The sequence below is a fragment of the Melospiza melodia genome, chromosome Z, assembly GCF_035770615.1.
Source record: "Melospiza melodia melodia isolate bMelMel2 chromosome Z, bMelMel2.pri, whole genome shotgun sequence".
NCBI lineage: Eukaryota > Metazoa > Chordata > Aves > Passeriformes > Passerellidae > Melospiza > Melospiza melodia.
The window spans coordinates 3,853,205-3,878,629 of NC_086226.1; the positions used below are offsets into that span (position 1 = coordinate 3,853,205).

Here is a 25,425-nt window from a genome sequence, read left to right on the forward strand (position 1 = left end):
CCAACCTTGTCAAGCCTTTCCATGTTGTTCATATTGAGAGCTTTAACATTTCTTATTCACGCTGAAGATACAAGACTGAATAGGATAATGTAGGTTTTCTATGTGAAATTACAATGAACCCTCTAAAACTTTTTGTATGTGTTTTGCTGCTTTCTGACCTTTTCAGTGGCTCACTAATGCTGTAATAAATCACCTCTTTTAGTGCCTGAAGTGCTACCTTTCACCCCCAACTTGTCTGGCAACTGTGCCTGCTGTTAATATATCACCATAAAATGTAGCGTGTACATGTGTCAAGCCATATGAATGTGCTTTTGGCAGATGTCAACTTCCAGCCAAGTTTGTACTGAGAGAGCAGGAAGAGGATGAGAGGCCTCATTTCACTTTTTTGTAGTTTTTCTTTGTAGTCTTTTGATCTCTGTCACTGACTTGAATGTCTTGCGAAAAATGCTTCCTCTCACGCCTCCTGCCTCCTTTCCTCCACATAACTTCACGCTGAAACGATTGGTTAAGTTTGTTCTTAAAAATTTCTTGGTTTTACTAACTTGGTTTTAGATGAACAGTTAAGGAATGAATTCACAGCCAAATCTTATGTGGCAATCCCATAAATCTCAGATCTTTCTGTCCATGTTGGTGTTGCCTTGGTTGTCTTGAAGGTTTGGAAAATGAAGCAGAAAAGATGCTGGTGATAACCAGAGCACAGAAAGCTAGTAGCAGTGTCAAAAGCTCAAAACAGCTCTCCTAGTTTCACACAATCACATAAAACTTCCTCAGGAGTTTTTCAGTGATTACTACATAAAGTGAAAGTAACAGAAAGCGCAAGGGTCGGTATTGTCCTCTGAGATAGCTCATTATTTCCCATTAGTTTGTCTCCAAATTACCTGCTGTTTTCTGGGTCTAGAAATTCTCTTCTTCCCGATTAACTTCAGCCTCTGAAATATTAGATGTTAAGATATTATATTCCTTTCCAAGTCCTTAAAATGTTAAAGCTACTGTTAGAATGGTAGGATGTCTATTACAGCAAGTCTAAAATTCCAGGGCCAGCTTGGATTTGGGACTTTGAGATACCTGACCTAATGGGAGATGTCCCTGCTCAGAGCAGGGGGTTGGTCTTTGAAGCCAATTTTTTTCTCCGAACTCTCTAAATATTGTTATCTTTGTGATTTTTATTTTCCCTGCATAGCCACATTCTAAGTTACAACAGAGGAGTTCTCCTCCATCAGGAAGGTCTCATTATCCTCATTTCCTGGCTTTCTCAATAGTTTGATTCATTTTTTGGGTAACAGTTCATAATTACCAAGCTTTTAGATTTGGATGTGTTCAAGTGTGGATGCAGGGGGAATAAACTGAGGAACCTCACCTTTCCCTGATCTTACAGAAACATTTTCAGCACAGTAGCAAAGACGTTAAGAACTCGTATTGGTGCAAGAGTTAATGTAGCAGGTTTGACTTTGTTGGGAAGTGTTGCCTAATTAGATAAGAGAGAAAACATCTGAGATATGACAAGTAAAATATGTTGAGTGCAAAGTCACCTCAGCAGTGAGGAACACTTCTCCACTCATATAATGCCGATTTAGCTCCACTGAGATAAATAACTCCACTAAGAGAAATATAGATTTAAATGTATGTGTAGGAAATAAATTATAGAGGACAACATTCTGGGAAGAATCAAATGTTTTTGAGGAATTAAAATACTTGTTGGGATTTTAATATTATTCTGTAGTCAGTTTTCTGACTTAAGAAGTATCTTCAGAAATGCTTCCTTCTTTGTTAGTCTACTTCCTTTACATATGATTTGACTACCTTGCTTATTAAAGAAAAAACGTGTCAGATATTGAAAGAAAGGATGAGAGAATTTCTGATAAAAATACAATGTTTTAGATTTTGCTTATATTTTTATTGAAAAGGAAAGCCAGCATATTAAGCTACATTAATAAACAGAAATGAAAAAATAACTATGAAAGTGATAAATAATTATCTATAAATCATGTTAATTTATAGTAGAAGGGTAAATATATGTAATTTATTGTAAAATATATAACAGTAGTGTTATTAAATCAGTTTCAAACTTTAAAAATGTTGATGTTATAAATCCAAACCAGTAAATTTTCATTTATTTGGTACAGTTTCCTGTCTCAAATTTCATCATAAACCAATTTTCTCAAGGTATTTTAATTTCAATGGAAGTTATATCAGCAGCAGGAAACAAGATCATAATTTTAATCATCAAAACCACTCATCACTCCCTACAACTGCCTTGAGAGGAGGTTGGAACCTGGTGGAGGTCAATATCTTCTCCCAGTTAACAAGAAGAAATGGACTGGAGTTGAGCCAAAGGCTTAGATTGAATATTAGGAAAAAATTTCTTTACTGAAAGGTTTGTAAAGCATTTTCAGGCTTTACAAACAGGCTGCCCAAGGCAGTGTTGCAGTCCTCATCCCTGGAGGATAGAAAAGCCATGAGCATGTGGCACTTGGGGACAAAGGCTGGTGGTGGCCTGGGCATTGCTGGGAAAATGGTTGGGCCTGGAAGTCCTTTCCAACCTAAAGGATTCCCTGCTTCTACAAACTTTCAAAAGAGCACCTGAGTGTCTGAGAGAGGCACAAAGATTATAGTTCAGATCACCATGGGCAGACAAATACTTAAAGCCTGTTTAGTAAAAGAGAATTAGCTCCCAGCTGTATCTGTGAATCTGGATCTTATCCTCAATTCCCCATAACTGATACATTGAAAAAACCCAGCATTGGAAAGAAAAAGAATGAATAAAAACCTCACCTCCACTTTAACCCTGCATAAGATTTCTGAGAGGATTTAAATGGGAGGGCTGTGTCTTCCTCTTTGACGTGCCATCAATTTTCCAAGCCGTAGGTTTGATGCTCAGAAAAGTTGGTACCACGTTAGAGAACAGCAGCTACTCTCTCCCACTCACAGGAAAATACAGCTGCTGTCACTGCCAATTCCTCACTGCCTGATGCATCGGGTGTAATTTCGCGTGGAAGGAAGCACAGGAGCTAACCACTGGTTTATGTTAGCAAAGCTGCAAACAACCTCAATTTGGCACTACCTGAAACAGGAGCAAAGCAAGCCTGGGCATCTCAAGTTGTCGTTACAGGGAAACGTGTCCACAGTTAAAAAAAGAATGGGAGAGAAATAAATGGGGTTGCTGAGAGGTTTTTTTTTTTTTTTTTCCCATTGAATGAAATGGCTTTATCCCTTTTTGAAAGTGTTTTTCTCAGTGAAGTTAAGATACTTGAGGCTGGTAGCAGCAAGCCAGAGTCCCCTTGTATGAAGAGTGACCTTATATTTCTCTTGTTTGCTGTATTTCCTTTGTAAAAATTAGTATTATCCATAGACTTTAATTGAAATGTGTCTATCTGCAATGGTTCAAGATCAGTTCTATTCTTTTCCGAAATAATATGTGAAAATTGAGTCTTTCTAGCTTTATTTAATGTATTCCGCTTTAAAAATCACATTATCCTGGAGCCTGCTTTAAAACCTATTTATGTCATTATGTTTTGGATTGCTCACTAATGGAAGGCTTAAGTTGCCAATGGATTTGCTAACTGAAGAACAGTAGAAGACACATTAAGTTTTCTCTCTGATTTTAGCTTGATGGAAGAAACACGGTGGGAAAACGCGCTAATGGTAGCATTTACCAGCAGTAATTTCTGTTTATTAAGGCATCTTGTCAAGTCACATAAGCTAAGCAGGGTAGGGAATGTTCAGTATTTTTGTGGGAGAATTTCTGGGAAGGGATCAGGGATACACTGTGGGGGAAATGGTTTGTAAGTGGTAGCAATCTACCTTATCATTATCGTTAATTTGTATCACATTATGATGATGCCTCTTATGCGGGCAATAAATGCAGCTTTCATCTACTTCCTTGTTTCCTTAACCACTAAATGAAATTTTGAGCACAAATTTTACAACGCAGTGTGTTCTGCCTTCTGACCTGGAACTGAGTCTGGATATAGATATTAATTGGGAGTTAGAAGTCTTCAGTCCAGCCATTTTTCACTAGACTGCTGATTCAGAAGACATGAAACTTTTCTGACATGAGGACACTTTTCCTGAATGGTGTTTTCCTACAAGTTTCTCATGTTTAGGATGAAAATTTTGCACATTTTCTTTGTTCATCCTTCAGTCGATGCTGGAAAACTGTAACCACTGCCCAGCATTTATCATTTTTCTACCTTAAAGGAAAATGATGAGAATTCATATCTCTACATCTAATGATTATAGAAAAGACCAGGGTGAGAAGTGCTCTCTGGGTAGTGATTTTTATCTATTCATTCAAGATCATCAAAAACAAAAGATGCTTTTCTATCTTTTTTTTTCACCCACCTTGTTCCTAATTATTTATTTTTACTCATTGTCTCAACATACAGTTTTCTGCATTGAGTCCTTTATTTCATTCTGATGCAAGAGGAGCAATTAAAGACTGACTATTTTCCAAAGAAAGCATCTGCCTTTCTCTGTTACCACCAGCTCCACCTCAACATATTTTAATTACAGTCTGCTCTTACTTTACAGGGGCAAATTACAGTGAATTAGGAAGAGTTCTTTGTTTCTGCTCCAGCTGCCCCAGTAACTTGATTTTCTGTTTAAAATTTGCATGGAGTTTTGTATGTTTAATAATATTTTCATTCTAATAATACAAACTAAATTTAAAAGACTTTTGATTTTAAGACCATTCCTTTCTGCTGCCTGATATTCTTTTCTGTGGACTTCTGCTTATATAGGTGAAAAAAACACCCACCAATTTAGCAAAAAAAAAAAAAAAAAAAAAGGTATAAAAATCCAGTGCTATAGCAGCATCCCAGCCTAGGCAGGAGATTTTGTTACAAAAATCTTCTGTATTTTTCTAGTACACCAGAATGTGCTTAACACAGAAATAAAATTCCGCTTATCTTCATTTCAGAGCTAATGCTCAATAAATAATACATTGTAACACCTAAAAGATTAATAATTTCATCTCACAGATCTTGCAGCATTTGCTCCTGAAACAAGTGGTAAAGCTTTTGGCCAGTTCCTCAAAGGGTTTGACAATATAAAAATGGGTGTATTGGGCCACAACAAAGGTGTCTTGAGACTGTTCTCTCAGTGCATCTAGTCTGTAGTGGAGTTTGGGGAAGAACAGAGTAAAGGACATTAAAACTTGTGCTGAGAAATCCTCACATCCTCTGGCACTATGAAGATAAAAGTGCATTTTTGTGGGGTGAAATCTTTGAGTTTATTGCAACCAGTTTTAAAGAAATCAGAGTTTTTCTCTAGTTGTACACTTTACCATTTACCATGTCATGGGGCAATCATACAAATAGCTATAATCAACCTACAAAAATCCCTGATTGCTAAAAAATTTGCTCTGGATCTCTAGGTACCTGCCCTTTACTCTTTAAATTTCATGAAGTACAATAAAAAATATCATGTATTAGACATCACTCTTCTTCTCACATATCTTTTTCACCCAAATAAATGCTCCTCAGACCCCACCACTCCCTTTATTTTGTTCAGGGAACTAAACCTATCAGTTTTTTATTCATAAACATACTGTAATATATATGCAGCATGTGTAGATAAAATAAAACCAAAGGAAATATCTTACGTATTCCAATCAAATAGTCCTTTGAGAAACCTTCACCCAGCCAATAGAAAAAAGTGTTTATAGGAAATTGCAAGAAAACAAACTCAGAAATGTAACATAATTTGTTCAAAACCATAAAGGCTGCAGATGGGCTGGCTGTGACTTCATTAATTGTATATTAAACTCCTTCAGGTTCTTCTGCTAAGCCTCCCACCCCAAGAGGATAATAAATCTAGGGCCATTTAAATTATCCTTGTGTTTTCCAAAACAATGCTTTCTGTATGAAAGTTTCTTTCTGGAAAGCGAAAAGTTTTGTAAAGTTTTTGAAAACTAAAGCATGAAATATTCTAGGAAACCAAACCTTCATTTCCAGAAATTATATTAGTTGTGTATCTGATTCTAGATGTCATCCTTATTAAAATGCTATACATTAAATAGCATTTTCCCTACCTGAAACTGAAAATAAAGGGGTGAAAAAATCTCCAAAAGAATGCAGTTTTTCACTGATTCAATCCTTTCACTTAAAAAATTCTTAAAATCAAAAAGGTTATTTTCCATTTTCCATGTTTGAACCTTGTTCCAGAAGATCCCTCATGTGATGTCGAAAAATATTTCCTGTTCCATAGTCTAAATTAGTTCATAGATATTTCTCATTTGTTTCATAGCAAAATTTTTGTTTAATACTTTTTGCTTTTCTCAGTCTTTCTAACCTTGAGTCATAAAACTTTCAGAAACTGAACACAGATGAAATCTTTCTCAGGTTGCATTTAGAGAATGTTGAAATTTTTTTTCTCTTCCTAGTATACTTCATAATTATTGGTATCTCCAGCAACTCAAAGTAGCTGTGAGTGTTAATGCCATTCATAGAGCTTATTAGATTATTGAAAAAAAATAATATCTTCACCTCCTACTATTCACAGAATAAAGGAATGAAAATGTGTTCTGAGTTGGAAGGGAAGCTGTAAGGATCTCTGAGTTCAACTCCTGGTCCTGCACAGGACCATCCCCAGCAATCCCACCTTGTCCCTGAGAGATTTGTCCAAACATTTCTGGAGCTCCATCAGGATTGGTGCTGTGCCCATTGCCTGGGGAGCTGTTCCAGTGCCCAAACACCCTCTGGGTGAGGAACCTTTCCTGATACCCAACCCAAACCTCCCCTGACACAGCTTCAGGCCGTTCCCTGGGCTCCTGTCCCTGTCCCAGAGCAGGGATCAGATCCTGCCCCTCCTCTGCCCTCACAGGGAGCTGGGGCTGCCCTGGGCTCTCCCCTCAGCCTCCTCCTCTGCAGCTGCACAGACCCAGTGCCCTCAGCCCCTCCTTCCCCCCAGGGCTCTTCACCACCCTCATGGCCTCCCTTGGATCCTCCTATAGTTTGATTATTTCTCACGTAGAGAAAGGCACCCAGATCTGCTCACAGTGTTCAGGGTGAGGCAGCCCCGGCCCAGAGCAGGGTGGGACAATCCCCTCCCTTGCCCTGCTGGTGATGCTGGGCCTGATGTCCCCAGGACAGGGATGTCCCTCCTGGCTGCCAGGGCACTGCTGACTCAGGTTCCACTTGCCACTGACCAGGAACCCCAGGTCCCTTTCCATGGCTCTGCTTTCCAGGATCCATTCCCCACTCTGCCTGCACACCCAGGGCTGCCCCAACCCAGGTGCAGAACCCGGCACCTGCCCTTGTTGAACCTCACTTGGATGGTGTCTGATGGCTAAAATTCAGTGGTGAGAGGAATAATTGCAAATGATGATTTATCAAACATGCTAATCTTAAAATTCATATTTAGTTACAGGGATATAACTATATAGTTATTATATAGTTTGTAATTTTTCCAAGCTAACAAAATAGAAGTAAACATTGCAGTCTTCAGGCATGAACTTTTGAAAAGGCAATACATTTTAGAAGATGATTCCTAAGGCCTTGTGGAAATGAAACCACCAGACCAGAAGTGTTCAAACTCTTTACTATTTCAAAAATAAAGCAGTAGCAATAAAGTTATTGCCTAGTTATTGAAATAGTCTAATTTTCATAAAATATAATTTGTATATATTTACTAATAATCAAATTCTTTATTAAATAATAAAATAAGGTATGTCCAGCTTGCCCTGACCATGTTTTAGAAAGTTTTTAATGTTCCATATAGACAGGGCCAAGGTTGCATGTTAAATTTTTAAATAAAACATATTTATTTATTCTTTTTCCATGACAATGTCTCTTGTCATGCTGCACTGTTTTTGGACTCTGTAGTTTCTTTGACACCTTCTCTATTGTAATGATACCTATGTGCTCTCTTCTTTTTTCATGAACATCATGAAGTAATTCTCAAATCCACTCACTTTACCATATTATATTTTTTTTAATGTCCATCTTCTACACTGGTCTCATTGAAACCTCAATGTTTATAGAAAACATGAGTTAAGGATCCACTGGAAGGGTGGATCTAAATTAAAATTATCTGTATCTACCCTGTGGAATCACTGGTCTCTGAGATGCAACTACTGTGGTAATTTTGTTAGAGTGTTTAAAATGTGGGATTTGTGATGAGGGTAAAGATTCTGTTGGAAACAGATTTATTATAGAATCACTCCATCACCCAGGAGAATGTCAATATGTGGAAGCTCTTGGGTGAATAAAGAGAGACAGGAAGAATGAAATATTCACATCAGGGATACTATTAGCATAACAAATATTGTGTAAGCTTGCAACGTACTCTCCAACCTTGAAAAATAAGTTTAGGACTGCTTTCAAAGTTTTTGGTATAAATAAAATTTAGAAAAAAATTAGGAGAAGAGTGGGATTCTATTCTATCTGCTTTCACAGCTGTAGGGGTATCAAAACATTTTTCCTATTGGCTTGTGAGCCCACTCACACATATATATATTTTAAGATTAATTCTTTCTTTAGATGAAATTTATTTTTGCTGTACTGGTTGAAAGGATGCTTCATAGTAAATATGTGACCTCAGTCTTTTTGTAAGCATGGGATTTTTTTTTTATTCAGTGGAAAATAAAATAATTTTAGGAGGGATTTAGAATTATTTTGAAAGTAGAAGACAGGACTAAGTTTATTATTTAAAGAAAACATATATATTTCTATGCCAGCACAGGTGTAATTTACAACCTTTTAAATAGTTAATGAACATGGTATGAGCATGTTTGCAAAAAAAAAAAAAAAAGAAAAAAAATGTAAAGGATTTGATCTGAAGGATCTGAACCCCTTTCTTGTTTTAAGAAGACAGGAAAACTTTAAAGCTGCATAGTTACTCATGCATGTCAGGCTTACATTTGCTCAGCTGGGGCAACCTGCATTTGCTTAGCCACAGATGGATATAAAGAAGATGCTATTCATCTGAAACAATGATCCTTTTACTTATCATACCTTCTGTGTGATGTACATGTCCCATTTAAATGAAATGATCTCCACAGTGTCATAAAATATTCATTAAAAATTTTCAGGCAACTTGCAATTCAAAATGTTTCACAATATCGGCTATGGATTAAAAGGGTTTTGCTTGGTTTGATTTGGTTTCTTAACCATTTCTTAATCAATATTGTTTTTATATGTATATATATTTATTCAAGAATCAGTCCTAGGCATTTGTTCTATTTTCAAATCCTGCTTTAAAGACACATTTTGTGCTTTGTTTGTGGCATAAATCAGAATCAAGGGTCCCTAATTAATAGACCTGCAAAAATTTGGTGTAGTATAATTTGGATTTCCAAAGGAGAAATTCACAAAATATTCAATGACAGCTTGAATTTTTTAGGTATGAGTGTTAATTTATATGGGGAGAAAAAAAATAAATAATGGATGTGGAAAACCATGGGACCAAGGAGAATATTTTCAACACACAGCATGAAATACCAATACCATTTTTCTGTTAGTTTTCAAAATTAATTCACTCTGGAAAATGAGTTTGGGGCTGATGTTAGTAGCAATGAAGAAGCTGAAATATTCCAGCTGAGGCAGGTGTCCTGCTGGGAAGCCCAGATAGGGCAGGTCTAATTCCCGAGGCTCCAGCTGAGCTTCTTGGTTTTATGCCAGTGATGATTGAAGGTCCTTTTCCTGTGGGAGGCACTCCACCAACCTTCAGCCATCATTCAGAGGTAATTTCTGCACATCCAGCAGCCAGGTCTGTGGAATGCCTGGTAGAACCGGACAAAGCTGTTGTTACGCATCAAATGTTTGGAGACTTTGTCCTTTGTTCTCCTGATATAAAGAACTTTTTTTTTTGTAGCTACAAATCAGTTGTGGCTTTCCATTACATGAAGTGACCAGCTATGCCTGCTCTGAAAATACTTTCTGCTGTTGGATAGAGCAGAAAATGCAAATTCTTCTCTCTAGGAACGCACAGAGGAAGATGGGTTGCAATTCCCACTACCTGTACACCAATTTCCTTATCTTGCATTGTAATGCAGTGATTAAAAAAAACTGTACCTCAATTCCTTCTGTACCCTCTTCCTGTGAGAGAGTGCTAAATCCTCAGGTGAGAGGTGACAAAGACTAAAGATGCCAAAGAAGTTTCTTCCCCTGGTGACAGGAGGAGCCTGTCAGGGAAGAAACTGTGGGACAAAATGTATAAAGAAGGGAGCTTTTATTCATCATTTTCCTGAGGAGATTAACTTAAGGAATTTTCACTTCATTACTTCGAGTGTTTCTCTTGACACCTTTCTCAAGTTCTGTACCGCTCCAGATTCATTTTATATCCAATCATAGAAACATAGAACCATTCAGATTGGAGGAGATGTCTGGGATCCTCAAGTCCAGCCATTAACCCGGCACTGCAAAGGCTTGAACTAAACCATGTCCTCACATTCACATTCCTTTGGAACACTTCCACTTTTGCATGCCGCAACAGAAAATTTGATATTTAATACAACATGATTCTTTCAGTCATTATTATTTCAGTCCTCTTGAATCTTGTGAATTTGATGAGGATATAAATGATGTATTGACTCGTGACTGTCTCAGGCAAGAGGAAAAACATTTACCATGAGTTCTGCCTGTCCTCTGAGAATCTTTATTTCAATTATAACTACAGATTTTGTGACGCAGGCATAGCTCCAGAAGGAAACAGAATGAGATCAGATGCAGAATAGTTTGGGGTGTTTTTTAAAGAAAAAAAAAAAAAGCTTGGCAAGAAAAAGTAGCAGGTAGTGAAGCAAATTGAATTAATTTGTGGTATATGGCCTCAGGAAGCTGGAAATCTGTGGACATAAACCATATGAGCAGCATCTCTGCTAGCTGCCTCAGCTCCTAAGAGCAAAGTAGGCAGATCACATCAGACATGATGTGTTCTTCATAAACCACTAACAGCAATCAGAACAGAGGTGGCTAAAACTCTGTCACGATTTAAAAAAAAAAAAAACAAACAAAACAGGCATCTCTCCTGGAAATAAAAGTGTCAAACATGTATAGTGCTTAAAAGTAATGCATCGGAAAACATATAATACAGAAGACATGAGTGTGACTGTAGATAGATTTATTGCTCTATAATATATATGGACTGAAGGAGCTTTTTTTTTACACAGTTACCCTCTCTGGGTATCTATGAATTTATAATGCTGCTTCTTAGCATTTATATTTGTCTACACTAAAGATGCAATAATTTATTAACATGCTAATAAATGTTTAATACTTCTCCTCTTTATCATTTTATAAAACTTTCTCCCTAGCCTCTGTTTCTTGAAAATATGAGAAAGACAAGCATGAAAATGCTAAAACAATGCTGTTTGAGAAGTCGATATATTTATATGCAGATTTTTAAAATGTCTCTCATCTTGCTCATAACCTATGTTGTGCATGTTGTTGAAAACAGCTGAGATGTTCAAGACACGAGGCAAAATCTCATGTTGGATTTCTTGTTTTGTGACTGATAGTTATGTTTCAGGTAGGGTACCTTTTTAAACAACTACCTATATAGTAGCTGTAGAGGAATTTTAATGCGAGAAAAAATAGAAAGAAAATGGTTTAAAAATCAAGCATTATTTTAAAAAATTCCTTTTACCCTTTTCCCCCCTTCTATTTTATTAGAATTCACATATTTAAGTTTTGAAAGTTTTTATTTACAACTGTCATGTTTTGGGAGATTCAGCTTTCTTGAAATTCAAACTTATGTGGAAAAAAAAAAAACAAAGGAAATGTAACTTCCCAAGTTCATCTAATGGCTATGATGTTATTGTAGTCACTGAATACCCAAATTTACTTTCATGGCTTTTCAAGGTCAATGAACTTCACATGTCATGTTAGACAGGACATGAAAGTTGATGTGTTTCTACATAAATTGGAATTTCATTTCCAATTCAAAACTTTTCACCTATTTCACTTTCCACTTTCATAGTTTGCCACCTGTTCCAAATGGCAGAATGCAGTTTTCCTGAAGTCTCATGTAACTTTCCTAAAAGCAGTTAATATTCAGTCATGAACCAGTCTCTTCAGAAGAAAGGTTCTCTGGGTGGTTAAGAGGAGACTTCATCTGTTGCATCAATTTTAATGAATTAGGTATTGCTAAATACACCAGAAATCAAATTAGGCACTCCAGTAACTGGCACTTTGTAGCACTGTGAAAACCTTAATGAATCAGTCTTCTAAGTCTTGTTTTATGTTTTTGTCATGGCAATTTTAATCTGAATGCAATATCAGATTAACAGTACTTTCCAAGTGTTAAAAACTTGGTACACAGGAGTGGTACAAAGAAGACTGGAAATTAAGACAATTCAAGAGGTTTAATACATATTTTTCTTCATTTATCAGCTCTGAGTTATCAATGTAGAGCCAATGCATTGTTGCAGAAGTAGACATAGAACAAAATTGTGCTCACAATCTGAACTGATACTTGCATGAGTGACTTATCCATGTGTTCTTCTGGCTTTTTCTATTTAATGGTGGTAATATAATTTTTTTTTCTTCCCTCTCCTTCCTCTGCAGCAATGACAATGCAGTTCATTAGTCATCGATTCCCTGACTACCATGACCCAACTATAGGTGAGTACAGGCTTTTCCCCCCTTCATCCCTTTCAGTTTCTCTGCCTGTGTGAGACTGAGATATTGTATTTCCTGGGAATGTCTTGACGAAGGCAGGAATGATGAATTTGACTCGCTGCTCTCAGAAGATTAATTTATTACCTTATAATACTATATTATATTAAAGAATACTATATTATACTGAAGAATGCAGAAAACACTTACTGAATGCTAAAAACTCATGGTTCTTTCTAGAGTCACAACACAGCTTGGCCCTGATTGGCCAAAGAGTCAAAATAATCCACACCAGAATCCAATAAAACAATCACTTGTAAGTAAACAACCTCCAAACACATTCCACATGTGAGCACAGCACAAGAGAAGCAAATGAGATAAACATTGTTTTCCTTTTCTCTGAAGCCTCTCAGCTTCCCAGGAGAAAAATCCTGGGCAAAGAGATTTTTTCAGAAAATGTGAATGCTACAGTGAGACAATGAGAAGCTGCTTCTAAAAGGCCCTTAGATAGAAGCAAGATTTGCAAACTTTAGATTACACCTTAATTTTGTGATGACGACTGAATTGTGTCATGGCCTTACCATAGATATTTCTTCCTGATGCTCTTTATGCAAAATCTCTTTCAAAAACAGGTTTCTGGCATTCATGCATTGTAACTATTAATGTTGTGCATTTATAACTACAGAATATGGAACAAAATTTCTAAAGAATATGAAAAATCTAATCTGGAGTCAGATATGTTTGTCTGCTTTTTAAAGTTTTGTTATTTTAGTGCTATTTCATGCGTTAAAATTTAGCTGACCTCCTCTAAAAACATCAAATGACTACTCAATCAAATAGAGTTGTGCTCTGGGACTCTACACTCTGCTAACTTTGAGTTTACCTACTTTATAAACTTGTGAATATAGAAATTTACACATATCTATTTTACACTTTATGACAATATGTGTTTTTATCTGAAATAATCTTTAAATGCTGAGTGACTGTCAGAAATGCATGTTTGTTCATTTAGGAGTGCCTTTATTACTTAGATTAACTTATGCTTACATTTATACACACTATCCATGTGCAATATTTAATTATAACAAGAGAATTATGACAGAACTGGGTATAAGAAGTGGACACTGCACTAAAATCATCTGTATTTCCAAAGACTTTTGGGGGAAAAAAAGAGAAAGCAATTCCTCTCAGACAAAAAAAATTTTGCTTTCTTTGAAATTTTCAAGTATTTCAAACTCATCTTTAACTTCTATAATATTATTGTATTGCTCTGCAGAGCAGACAATGACAGTTTTAATTTTTATTTGTTATTTCTATAGTATTCCACATTTTCTAGATTTTAGGTCTTGGTAAATGGTTGTAACTTAAATAATGAAAAAATATGTAAATTCTTCATGTCATTAGTAATTTTATAGCTGTTAAAAAAATTGCGAAACACCAATGGGATGTGTCATCTCTAAAGAAGGCAAAACTACCGTGGAATTGCTACAAATTCTTTTGTTCTTCTCAGAAAAAAAAATGAAATCAATAAATCTAATTGGAAAAGACTAACATTATTAGTTATCGACATCACTAACTTAGGTACCTACATCCATCTTTATTGTTAGCTATTCACCTGCCATCAGTATTTATTCCAATATTGTATCTCATAATAATCTTAACTTATTGGTCTCTAGACACCACCACAATATGAATAATAGATAATCATGAAGAGAAGGAAAGCTTATGGTTCATTCAAAATACATACTGCAGGAATGCCTTGAGGACTTGATCAGGATGAAGGTCTCCTTGGGTGAGAAAGTGTTTCTACTCAGTAAAACCAACACTAAAGAGGAGGAGAGAGGCTAAAAGTGAACAGGGAATTATTGAATTCCATCTCACCCAGCTGGCAGAGAATGGAAGTACAAGTTTTTCTCTTCGGCACTTCTCTTTCTCAGAGCATGATGAGAACATCCTGAAAAATTCTTATTACTATCTGGGCTCTAAAACACATACTAAATAGAAGAGAATGATCTTGTCTAAATATTTATGTTTTTCCTTAGTTAAATTTGTGTATGACCCCTTAAAATTGTACATAAAACAAAAAAAACAAGTAGAAGGAATCACTTGCTGCCACATCTATAATAACAAACACATAATTTACTACTGGTTACACATCCAGTAGTAGGATATTTTTACTATTTAGTCCATCAGCCTAAAGAAAGTAAGGGAATCCAAAATGAGCACTTACAGGACCAAGACTATCCTGATTTCAGGGGAAAAGGTTATTCCTCTAAAGTCATGAGGAGATAGACACAGATGCTTTGTGTCATGGGGAAGTTACCATCAAAGATCAGGGCAGTGATATCTCCAGCCAGACTTTTGTTTCTCATTGTAACCCAGCAGATGATGCAGAAATTACAAAACAGGCCACATATGAAATCTATATTCAAGCTGGCTGAGTGACAAAGCAAAAAATTAAATAAAATTTTTCTTCTCTCTCTGGATATCAATTTATAGCCTTTGCCTCGTACCATACATTCCAGGCCCCTTCCATTCCTCAGCAATTTTTATCTTGTTTAAGGAACCTATGTGCTGTCCTGAACTTTTATAAGCACCAGGCCTCACATTTTTGGGGATATTTCTTTGGAGATAAATAGTTCTGTGTACCTGCAATTTTATTTTTCTGGGCATTTTTAAGGAAGAGAGGTTCCTATCGAGGTCACTGAAGGGGTGATCCTGTCCAGAAAAAAAATTCTATAGTGTGTTTAAATGATAATCCACAGATTTCCAGTGTTAATCAAACTATTGAGACTACCGCTCTTCAGCTGAGCATTAAGATAAGGTGGATTGTCTCATTTGCTTGACATGTACAAAAGACTCTAATAAATACCCACCTAATTTTTTCTGACGCTCTTGCACTACCTATTATGTTCCCTTTATTTTCTATTATATGACATTGTGGTGGCAGTGACCATGATGCTTAACTGTGCAAATTTAGCCAAAATTTAAAGATGTAGTGCTAACCAAATTGATGTTGTCCCTCCTTGCTCCTGATGGGACTTTTTTAAATTAATTGTCCTATAACAAATAGATAGTAGTGAAATAGAGGCGTCATTCTAAACAGCATCATTGTCTCTGAAATCCCAGAAATCTATCACTTTCAGTTTTAAGGGCAAGTTGTTGATGACCCTGGGGCTACCAAAATATTGACAATCACTTTATAATTTAAAACTTTTCAATGCCCATTTTAGGCATTGACATGGAAGTAGAATAATAATTTCAGCTGGTTTTAATTTCCGTGGATTCCTGTGAAATAGTTTGTTATTCATACATATACTTCAAATGTGTTAATTTTGATCTTGAAAGGGCTATGCAAATAGGTTTAGAATTATTTACATGTCTTTTCTCTCTATATTTATGATTTATGTAGACTTTTGAAGAATTTAACGGATGTTGTGTGCATACACATAAATACAGAACTAGATGTGTCAGTATTCATTTAAAATATAGAGTAAACATTGATTAAAAAGTTTAATGCTACCTGAATTGCTAATTTTAATGCTGTCACTTTGAGTTTAATGCCACTTCAAGATCAAATGTGTATAGTGACCATATTTTAGATTTGCTACAAGCATTGCAGCTCAAAATTTTGAGACAGAAACATATTACTTTTGTAAGTAAAGGGGGAGAGGAAGGGTAAAATTTGTATTAGACTGTATATAAGAAAAAAATCAGAGCTTAGCATTTTGTGAAAATTAAATTATTTTAGAGCGCATTTAATATTTAATTGTAGTCAACAATGGGCATAAATTCCAAGTGGCGGTGGATGTGATAATTTTCTGGAACAAATGGCTAAGAGCAATTTACAGTCTGCACCGTCTTTGGCAACATCACAGAGAGTTAATGCAAGTGGACTGTCAGGAAAGGAAACACGACACAGAGCAGCAAACTGGACAGGATCCAAGATGCTCATTAACCATGTGACTAATCTTAAAATGAATACATAATGCAAACGAGATGCGAGAGCAGCTTCCTGTTTTGGTGAGATATCACTGCATGAGATTGTGTCAAATGAGCAGTTGAGGGCATTAAGGCTGTGTCAATGTCAAACTCTAATTGAAATGGGTGTGGGATGGAAAGCACTCTAGCATTAAGCACATGAATTTCCATGAGGTTCCCTAACGAAGTGCTGCGTTCACCAATGCATCAAATGAAATGCATTTACTCATCTTTAATAAGATGCTGGAAGCGCAGGGGTGAATTTCAGACAAAAAGAAAAAAAAATAGAAAATGGGGCTGGAAATATTCTAGGTTTATATCATGAGCACCAAAAAATGACTGTGATATAAAGATTGTGTTGGTTTTGAAGGTGCAATAGTGAAAATGTATAAAGCAAGGGAAATACAAACTCGTTAAAAATAAAAGAGGACAAATGTGGGACACATCTGCTAGATCTATTCTAAAAGTTCTATTCACATTTATATTTAGGGTACAAATCGTTTCCAGAACATTTCTGCTCTTATATAAAATGTGAATGCATGTGTAGATCATCCCTAAATTAATTCTCATTCCCTTTCTTTATATAGAAAATAAATATTTAGATTGGACTGAGCACATCACAACTAGATTTGAGCCCCAAAATTATTTGTTTTCTTTTTTTTTCCCTTTTTTTTTCTTTCATTCATCATTCTCCATATATTTATTGGCCTTATCTGAGGTGGCATAAAAAATTCATATAAAATGATCAATTTGTCTCCAAGGACTGTCTTCCAAGGGTATTCACACTGATTATGTAGATGTAGCAATATTGCCTCTATTTTCCATATTCATCATTGTTCAAAACAAGAAATGAAGAATGTACAAGAATACTGGTGCATGCCTTTGATCCATATTCTTAAATTTGTGCTTTTATTTTTCATTTTGCTGTCTGTTGATGTTATCTGCGTTATTAAGAGATTGATAATCACTTTTGATGCAAGCCATTTAGACTTAGGTATATCAAAAAGAACAGAGATTATGGATACTCTGAATAAGGCTCACCTTTAGACATCCAAATTATAAATTCTGCGCATGAATCTTGTATCTTGGTGAGATTCAGGGAGGTTTAGGAGCGGAGATTCAGTTCTTTGCTCTCTTCCTTTATCACAGTTTTTGGGAGCCGTTTGAGATCCTCGGGAGCATGTCCAGAGAAGGGAACAGAGCTGAGAAAGGGTCTGGAGCACAAGTCTGATGAGAAGTGACCAGGGGAGATGCGGGGGCTCAGCCTGGAGCAAAGGAGGTTCAGGGGGGCCCTTGTGGCTCGGCACAGCTCCTGACAGGAGGGGACAGCCGGGGGGAGGGTTGAGCTCTGTTCCCAGGGAACAGGGACAGAACAAAAGGAAAAGGCCTCAACTTGCTCCAGAGAAGGTTTACATTGGATAAATATATTTTTTTTCCCCCTGAAAGGGTATTAAGCAGTGGCAGAGGCTGCCAGGGCAGTGATGGTCCCTGTAGGTGTGGCACCTGGGGACATAGGTTAGTGGTGGGTTTGGCAGCGCTGGGTTAACAGCTGGACTCAGTGATCTCAGGGCTCTTTTCCAACCTAAAGGGTTCAGTGAAGGATTCTGTGCCCTGCAGTCCTGCTTTGGTTCAGGATCCCCACCCAGAAGGCTGTAGATCTTCCAGAGGTCCTGTGTGGCTGATGTCTGTCCCCCTGTGAGTGTGACATGGGATCTATGGATCACCAGAGCCCTTCTAGTCCAGTGAATGAAAACCAGAAACATTCCCAAGAGTATAACAAGCATCCAGACTCCAGTATGGACAACTAGATAGCATCCACACTTCAGGGTAAGGATATTTTAGCTACCTACCTTGCATATAGACAAATACTCTGTACGTTTCTAAATCTAGATGCCTGAAGATGAATTGTGGTGCATTCTCTGATGGCTCTAACCGAACAAGGACCTTCACAAATCATTGTGATAGCTCTCAGAGTGTCTGGATAGAGGAAAATGAAGAGTGAGATGTGCTATGCACCATCCTTGCTAAGGTGGCAAAAGAAAGGAGAACATTGTCATGTGTCTGGCAGTGTACGTTCTTCCACAGTAAGAGAAAAATAAGCCATGCATATAAAAACAGGGAGTAGCATCGAGAAATTAGGAATGGAAAAAGTGCCCAAAATGCTCAGTTAGTTTAGATTTCAAGGAGGCAATAACACGCCTTCTGCTTAGTGTTACTATTCCGTCCCACTATGAAAGGAAATACAAATTATTTGAAAGCACAGAGAGGGGAGACTGGAAAATCACAGCAGATTTTTCTCTCTCTGATGGGAACAATTTGATTTGAAAGCAAAAAATAATCCTATTTCTCTTTGAGATATTTCTTTTTAAAATGCAGTATTTTTTCTTTAAAGTGCACATTAGTGATAGTGGGATAATCTCTCAACATTTCAGTATGAGACATGTTTGTCTTAGACGAAGTCTCAGATCATGATGAAATTTGATTCCTTCTGTTGAGAACTTCAGTATTTTTCTTGTTAAAGGACTAGTCTGGTCCAATTCTAAACATGCTGTGTTACTGTATATATACTGTATATATACAATATATATACTGTATATATGTATATATTATATACTGCTATATGATCTCCTGCTCTAATGTTAAACTTTCCTTCTTTGTATTTTGATTTCATGAGGCAGCTGTCCAGTCCTAAATTGTTTTCAGACTTGACACAAAATGTATCAAACAAGAAGTTGCATTTTTCTGCCTGTACTCAAGGGGAATCACCCCTGAAATCCTGGTCATAATTTTAATGTCCAGTATTCAGGTTTTCTTACACAAACTACACATGGAATTATTTTTAGGGCTGTTTACATCAGGTGACAGCTCTTTTTCGATTAACATTTTCAAACACCAGGGAAACGTTGATTAATCTAATAGTTTTCTTTTGGTAACATCTCTGATACAAGCAATTTCAGAGCAGCAAATGCAGTCAGTGTCTTTTTAGAAAGTAGGAACCCCAGGGATCTGATTCTCCAGTCATCATCTCCCCTCTGAAGTCACCAAACAACTCCTCAAAATTTGGAATGTTGGTCAGAACACCTTGAAGAGAATTTCGGCCTGCACTTCAGCCTTGGCGGTGCAGTGGTGTGTGTCTGTCTCACATGCCCTTAGGAAACTGAACACTGCAGCTCTGCTGGCAGATTCACTTCAGGCACAGCAGTGCCAGACAGCAGCCGCAGCTGTGGGCCCCTGCTTCACCACGCTGTGAAGAGGAGGAAATAGCGTAGAGATCAAGTGTAGAGCCATCTATCTAGAGCTATTAATATTATAATGTATTAATATACAAAGATATTAGTCTCTCCATGCAGATATTAATACCCGGAGCTATTAGTATCTCCGTGTAGATATTAGTACCTGGAGCTATTCTTTACCCTAAAGCATGAGCAAGGATTGATGCATGAGCTGTCGCCTGCTAGGAGCAGACGCTGGAGACTCTGAAACATTCTGTACTTTTGTGGCATGAAATAAGCCAAATCTTAAAACTCATTTGTGAAGAAAAAGAGGAAATCCCACTCTCCATCGCTGCCCTTTTCCCAGCCTCACTGGCTCTCTGGCATTTATTGAACAGTTTTTCAAGCTGATTCAGTAGTATTCCAAAAGAAAATTAAGCCACTCCAACATGGAATAGCTGCCTGAAAGGTTACTGAGTTAAAAATTTTGATTAAAAAAATAGTTCTCAAACCTCAAATAGTCAAAAGGGATCATGTAGAAACAAATGTGTGGAAAAGGTGGTATAAGTGGGGATGAAAGAGATCAGAAATGGTTTTATTTCTGGGACAGGTGAGGTGTGAAAACCCAGTCAAGCGTCGCATGCATTCACTCTCAGACACCATTCCATGAGCCAAAATTCCTTCACAAGTTGATCTCTGTTGTCAAAAATAGCAGTGGCAATTACCTGTGCCATGGTGTGAGATTCCTTGGGCTATTGAAAATCTCCAAACGAGGAAAACTGGTTAAATGGCCCTGTGACCTTTCATGGCTCTATACATCCTCAGTTGGAGCATTTATCTTATCAGAAGTACCTTAAATGATAATCTGGCTGGTGATATGACCTCCCTTTCTCCATTGTTTTAGAAATTAAGAAAATGAACAAATGACTCTGTTATGAGCAAAACCTGGCAGGTGGTGAGTGGTGGTCAGCAGAGTTAAATCCATTGGTAGAAAGCTATGAGGGGTGCTGTGATTTTATTATTCTATTTATCCAAAATCTCTGCTCAACGAATGCTTACTATGGCTGGAAGAGGACAGAAAAGTGTTTACCCTGTGTGCTGTCAGGAGAGATCTATGCTTGCCTCATGTTCACATGCAAAAAAGCACAATACCCCTTGGCTGATAATGGTTCATATTTATTATTTCCCATACACCTTTAATTTTCTTTGTGCTGGAAGTAAAATATATTCCTGCCTTGGCCATCTTCTCTTCACTGAAAAGGGTCAGTGGAGGATCAAAGCATGGTATATTACCCTTCTATTTCTTCTGGAAACCTGAGATTAATTGTGTATCTGCTAAATACAAAGAGAATATATAAATAACCAAAAAACTTTATAGAAGTGTGACTTGGTGGTTGTTCTTAAGCATTGATTAGTCAGATTAAAACTGAGGGAGGAAGAAAAAGGCCTTTTCTTATAAATGTGACAATACAAAAGCATTTCTGTGGTATATTTTTATGATAATAGCAATAGTAAGAATAATTATAATAATGAAATATTTTTATTAAAATTATTTTATAGTATCTTCTCTATTCAGAGTGTAGAAAGAGTCAGTCAGGAATAGAAACCCTTATTAACTTTTTTTTGTATGTTCTACACAAAACATACAATTCTACACAAAACAGTCAATTTTTTTCTTCATGCCAGCTTTGTACAGGGCAGAAGACCTCCAATTCAGCAATGGGTGGTTTTGGTTTTACTCCATCAAAAAATCTTTGCTTCCCCTGTTTTGATCCACCAAGTCTCTGATTGATAAATTTAGTAGTTTGAAGCAGAAAAAGAGATTAAATGGTTCTCCTTATGGAAGAGAATATTCTCAGAGCTGAGATCTTCACGTCTCTTCTCAGACCTACAATTATACCCTAATATTAACCCAATAAAGTAAACTGGGGCAATGTTTCCTCCTTAGGTTCTTCTCTGCTCCCTTGTAGTAGATTCTCTCTGGCACACTTTCATTGGGGTGAGCCCCTCATATGATCTGTGGAATTCAGCTCTGAACCTTTAGATCCTGACTGATTTTGGCTGCAGGAAAGATCTGCATCTGGATGGTGACATCAAAAACATGAGAGTTTATATTTTTACCCAGAACTGCTATCCACAGTGAAGTCACACACATATTGTAGTTTCTGATTAGCAGTGTAAGCATGCAAAGTGATAGAACATGATTATCTCACCCTAGCCTCTGTATCTTGTGTTAGTTAGATGAAGAATTCTTTGAAATATGAAATACAATAAAGAAAGCCTAGGTTCTTGGGGCTAAAGTGGGGTAGAATGTCATTTTTTGTGGCAGATGAGGATGTCCAATGTCCTCAGAATTACATGGCTGAAGCCAGAGTGAACACCAAACTCACTCTGTGGCCGCAGCCCCGTGGTTCTGCTGTGGGCATCACAACCCTCATTTGGTGATTGCAATTACCGTTAATTGCCTGTAATTACCACTAGGGTCACAAACTTAGAAGGACCCGAAGCGAGAGTTGCAGCCTATGAATAGGGAAAATTTGCTTACCTGTGTCCTGTACATTGTGATTAGCAAAAGTATCCCGCAAATGATTTCTGAAATTGAAAGAGACGCCCACGCCGCGGTTTTCTAGAGGCGGATGATTTATCACGCTCAATTCAAAATTCCTCATCACAGGACAAATGTTTCCATTAACCTTTCTTTCATGGAAGCCAGCAGCCATCTACACCTTTCTAAATCCAAGGCACCATCCGTGCTAATAACCATGCAGATGCAGCCAACTTGCTAATTACTTCCCCTGAAACGACAAGAAGTGAATTCCTAGCCCTCAGATTCTCCCACTCAGTGGCACAAGCGCGGACTTGAAAGAGTGGGGAAATTGCTGCCTGCTATTCTTGTTCCCCGAAATAAGGGTACTTGGACTCCTGTTAATTATCATGTTTTGATTAAACAGGAGTACTTTGTTCACTTTGTTCATGCACGCCTTTGAATGAAATGAAATTTTTCTGGAAGCAGAGGAAATAATGATATGCTTTTATTAAATTTTAGTAGCATTATCTACATGGCAAGCAGTTCCTAACAGTCAGTGCAATAGTTTGCCTGAGTTATCTTTAACCTTAAGTTGCAAAATTGCTAACTTTTGCAGAGAAATTGTAATTTGTAATAGTTTTATTCACTCAGGTGGGGGACACAACAATTAAAACAGTCTGTTTGGAGGACCGCACTGCAAGTTCTGATGAAGACCTAAGCAAGTTTTCTAGGCAACAAACTTTGTCCTACACAATGATTAACACAAAATTGGTCATATATGTGCATATTTGCAGGTTAAAATCATAAATGGTGGCTTTGCTGATAGCAGCATTTGCATCGTAACTGAAAGCTGCTTCACTGGACCAAATTACTCAGATCAGCTGTGTCATCTTTTACTTAAATCCATGCTGTGTCTCAGCAGAAAGTTATCATTTAAAAGAGGTGACTAAACCTAGAAGAATTCTGTGTTTCACAATGTGTTGCTATGCAAGAATGGAATAAATTTCTCCATCCATGTGCTTGGGGAAATGAAGGAAGAGGGGCGCAGAGGGTTGTTTTCGAGACTTCATCTTGGTTATAAAAATTGTAAAATAAATTTGACCTTGATCAGAACTTGTGACCGCTGTGACCTTCTGAAAAAGCATTTTGCTTTAATGAATAATAATTTTATTTTGGAGGGGAAAAGTCTCATCTGCAACTAGAAAATAAAATGTTGCAAACAGTAAAAAAATAATACATAGTATAGGATTATAAAAATACTGTTTCTGTAGAAGGAGATATTTGCATTGGTGTTTTTTGTGCCTAATTTTCAATCTGCTAATGGCCCTAATATTATTCCCTGGACTGGCTAGTCATATGTACTATTATGCTCACATATCCTGCTGTAATTCATAAACTTTGGGCCCTAATGACAGAGATCTGACTGAATGCAAGGTGCTGCAAGGCCAGAAAAGGCAGCAAGGTGTTTGCCTTGCAGGCCACCAAGGTGCATATTTTTACCTCCTTTGTCTGGAAATAGGTGTCTTACCTTGAATTTTCTATTGTACATTGTGCTTTGTATCTTTGTTGATTACTCCATATGGAAGAAATTCACTCCCATGCAAAACTGTTCAGCACAATCATTCTCAATTTTAGTTGTTCTTGAAAGCTAAGCAGGACATTGCCTCCTTTTCCAGCTGCTTTGTTAATAAACCTCATGGTCATGAGAACCCAAAGGGAGAAGAGAAACTAAGTTTAACTGGCTCAAAGTTCAGATCAGATTTCTGATCACACGAAACATTTTAGAGCACAGATAACGCTGTTGTTTTTTGTATTTTTTTTTTTTTACTTACCATAGGCTAAGTGAGATTAAGCTGCTGTTGCTTCCAGTGCTTTTCAGCAGAGAATGAAAGGGCACCACAGTAATGAAACAGCAAGCTGACATTCAAGAAGAGGTTCTTATACACATCCATAGGTAAAACTGAAAAAGAAAGAAAAAAAAATAATGGAAGATGGATTGTGCAATGGATAACCCATTTCCCAATTTAAAAGGCACTGAGTGCATTTCAGGTCACCAAGAAAACTGGCATGTACTTAGCCAAAAGTGAAAATCAATCAGGCTGCTTCAGCAGCTCAGTGTTATCAGTCCTGCCCTGCAGAGCACAGCTCTGAAACATTAGGCAGCCCAACAAGAGGCAGAAAGTTAATTTGAGAGCAGCTGTTTTAAGACAGATACATAATGGCATTAGGAGAGGAGCACTGTGGTGAGGTGAGAGCTGAACAGAAATGCCCATTAGGCTGAGGAAGCTTTTAGGTGAATTATTGGAAGCAGATGCAGCCAGAGCCTGAGGTAAAGGAGTCAGACAAGAGTATGATGAAGGTGGATGCTAAAAATGACTAATTATGAATGGTGAGGCTTCATGAGACTTACTGGACCTAAATTGAAGTTTTTATTCTGCTACCATGGTTCTGGATGTTCATAAGGTTGCCAGAAGTGTTCAAGGGATGTGAACATCCCTGAAAGTATTCAAGGGCAGGCTGGGCAGGGCTTTGAACAACTTTAGTCTGGCGGAAGGTGTCCCCTCCCATGGCAAGGGGACTTAAAGTGAGATTCTTTAGGTCCCTCCCAAATCAAGCAGTTCTGTGATTGTATGGTTCTATGCACTGTGTCCCTCTAAGCATTTAGACACCACTTTTCATTGATTAGGATTAAATGAAGAGGTTTGTTTGAGGATCTGGATGTAATCTACTTGTGCTTCTGATTTCCATTGAAGTTATTAGCAGTTCCTATATTAGGAGGACAAAATCAACTACAAGATGTTCTGCTCCTTTGTTTTCAAACATAGATAATAGAATCATTATATTTTTTTGTTTGTTTTTAATTGGTTTTATTTGTGTCTTCACTCCTTGAAATTATGAATTATCTTATAAACTGCATAATCACAGAAAAATTTTCATTGGAATGTACTCCAAATATCATTCCTTCAAATTGTACTGCCATGGGTATGAATATGCAAAGGTGTAAGGGTGCCTTCCACCGGACCAGGTTTCTCCAAACCCTGTCCAACCTGCCCTTGAACACTCTCAGGGATGGGGCAGCCACATCTCCTCTGGGGAATCTGTGCCATTTAGAACTCAGGGACAATATTTATGTACCATTGAAGGAACAGAA

The 25,425-nt window shown here is 37.2% G+C and overlaps 1 protein-coding gene across 1 annotated transcript in view; it reads left to right on the forward strand.

The window, feature by feature from the left end:
• The window catches only part of RIT2 (Ras like without CAAX 2), a 176,196-nt gene that overhangs the window by 39,097 nt on the left and 111,674 nt on the right, over positions 1-25,425 (forward strand). Inside the window, exon 2 of the mRNA XM_063180569.1 lies at positions 12,504-12,560. Coding sequence (XP_063036639.1) covers positions 12,504-12,560 — 57 coding nt within the window. The remainder of the gene's footprint in view (positions 1-12,503; positions 12,561-25,425) is intronic.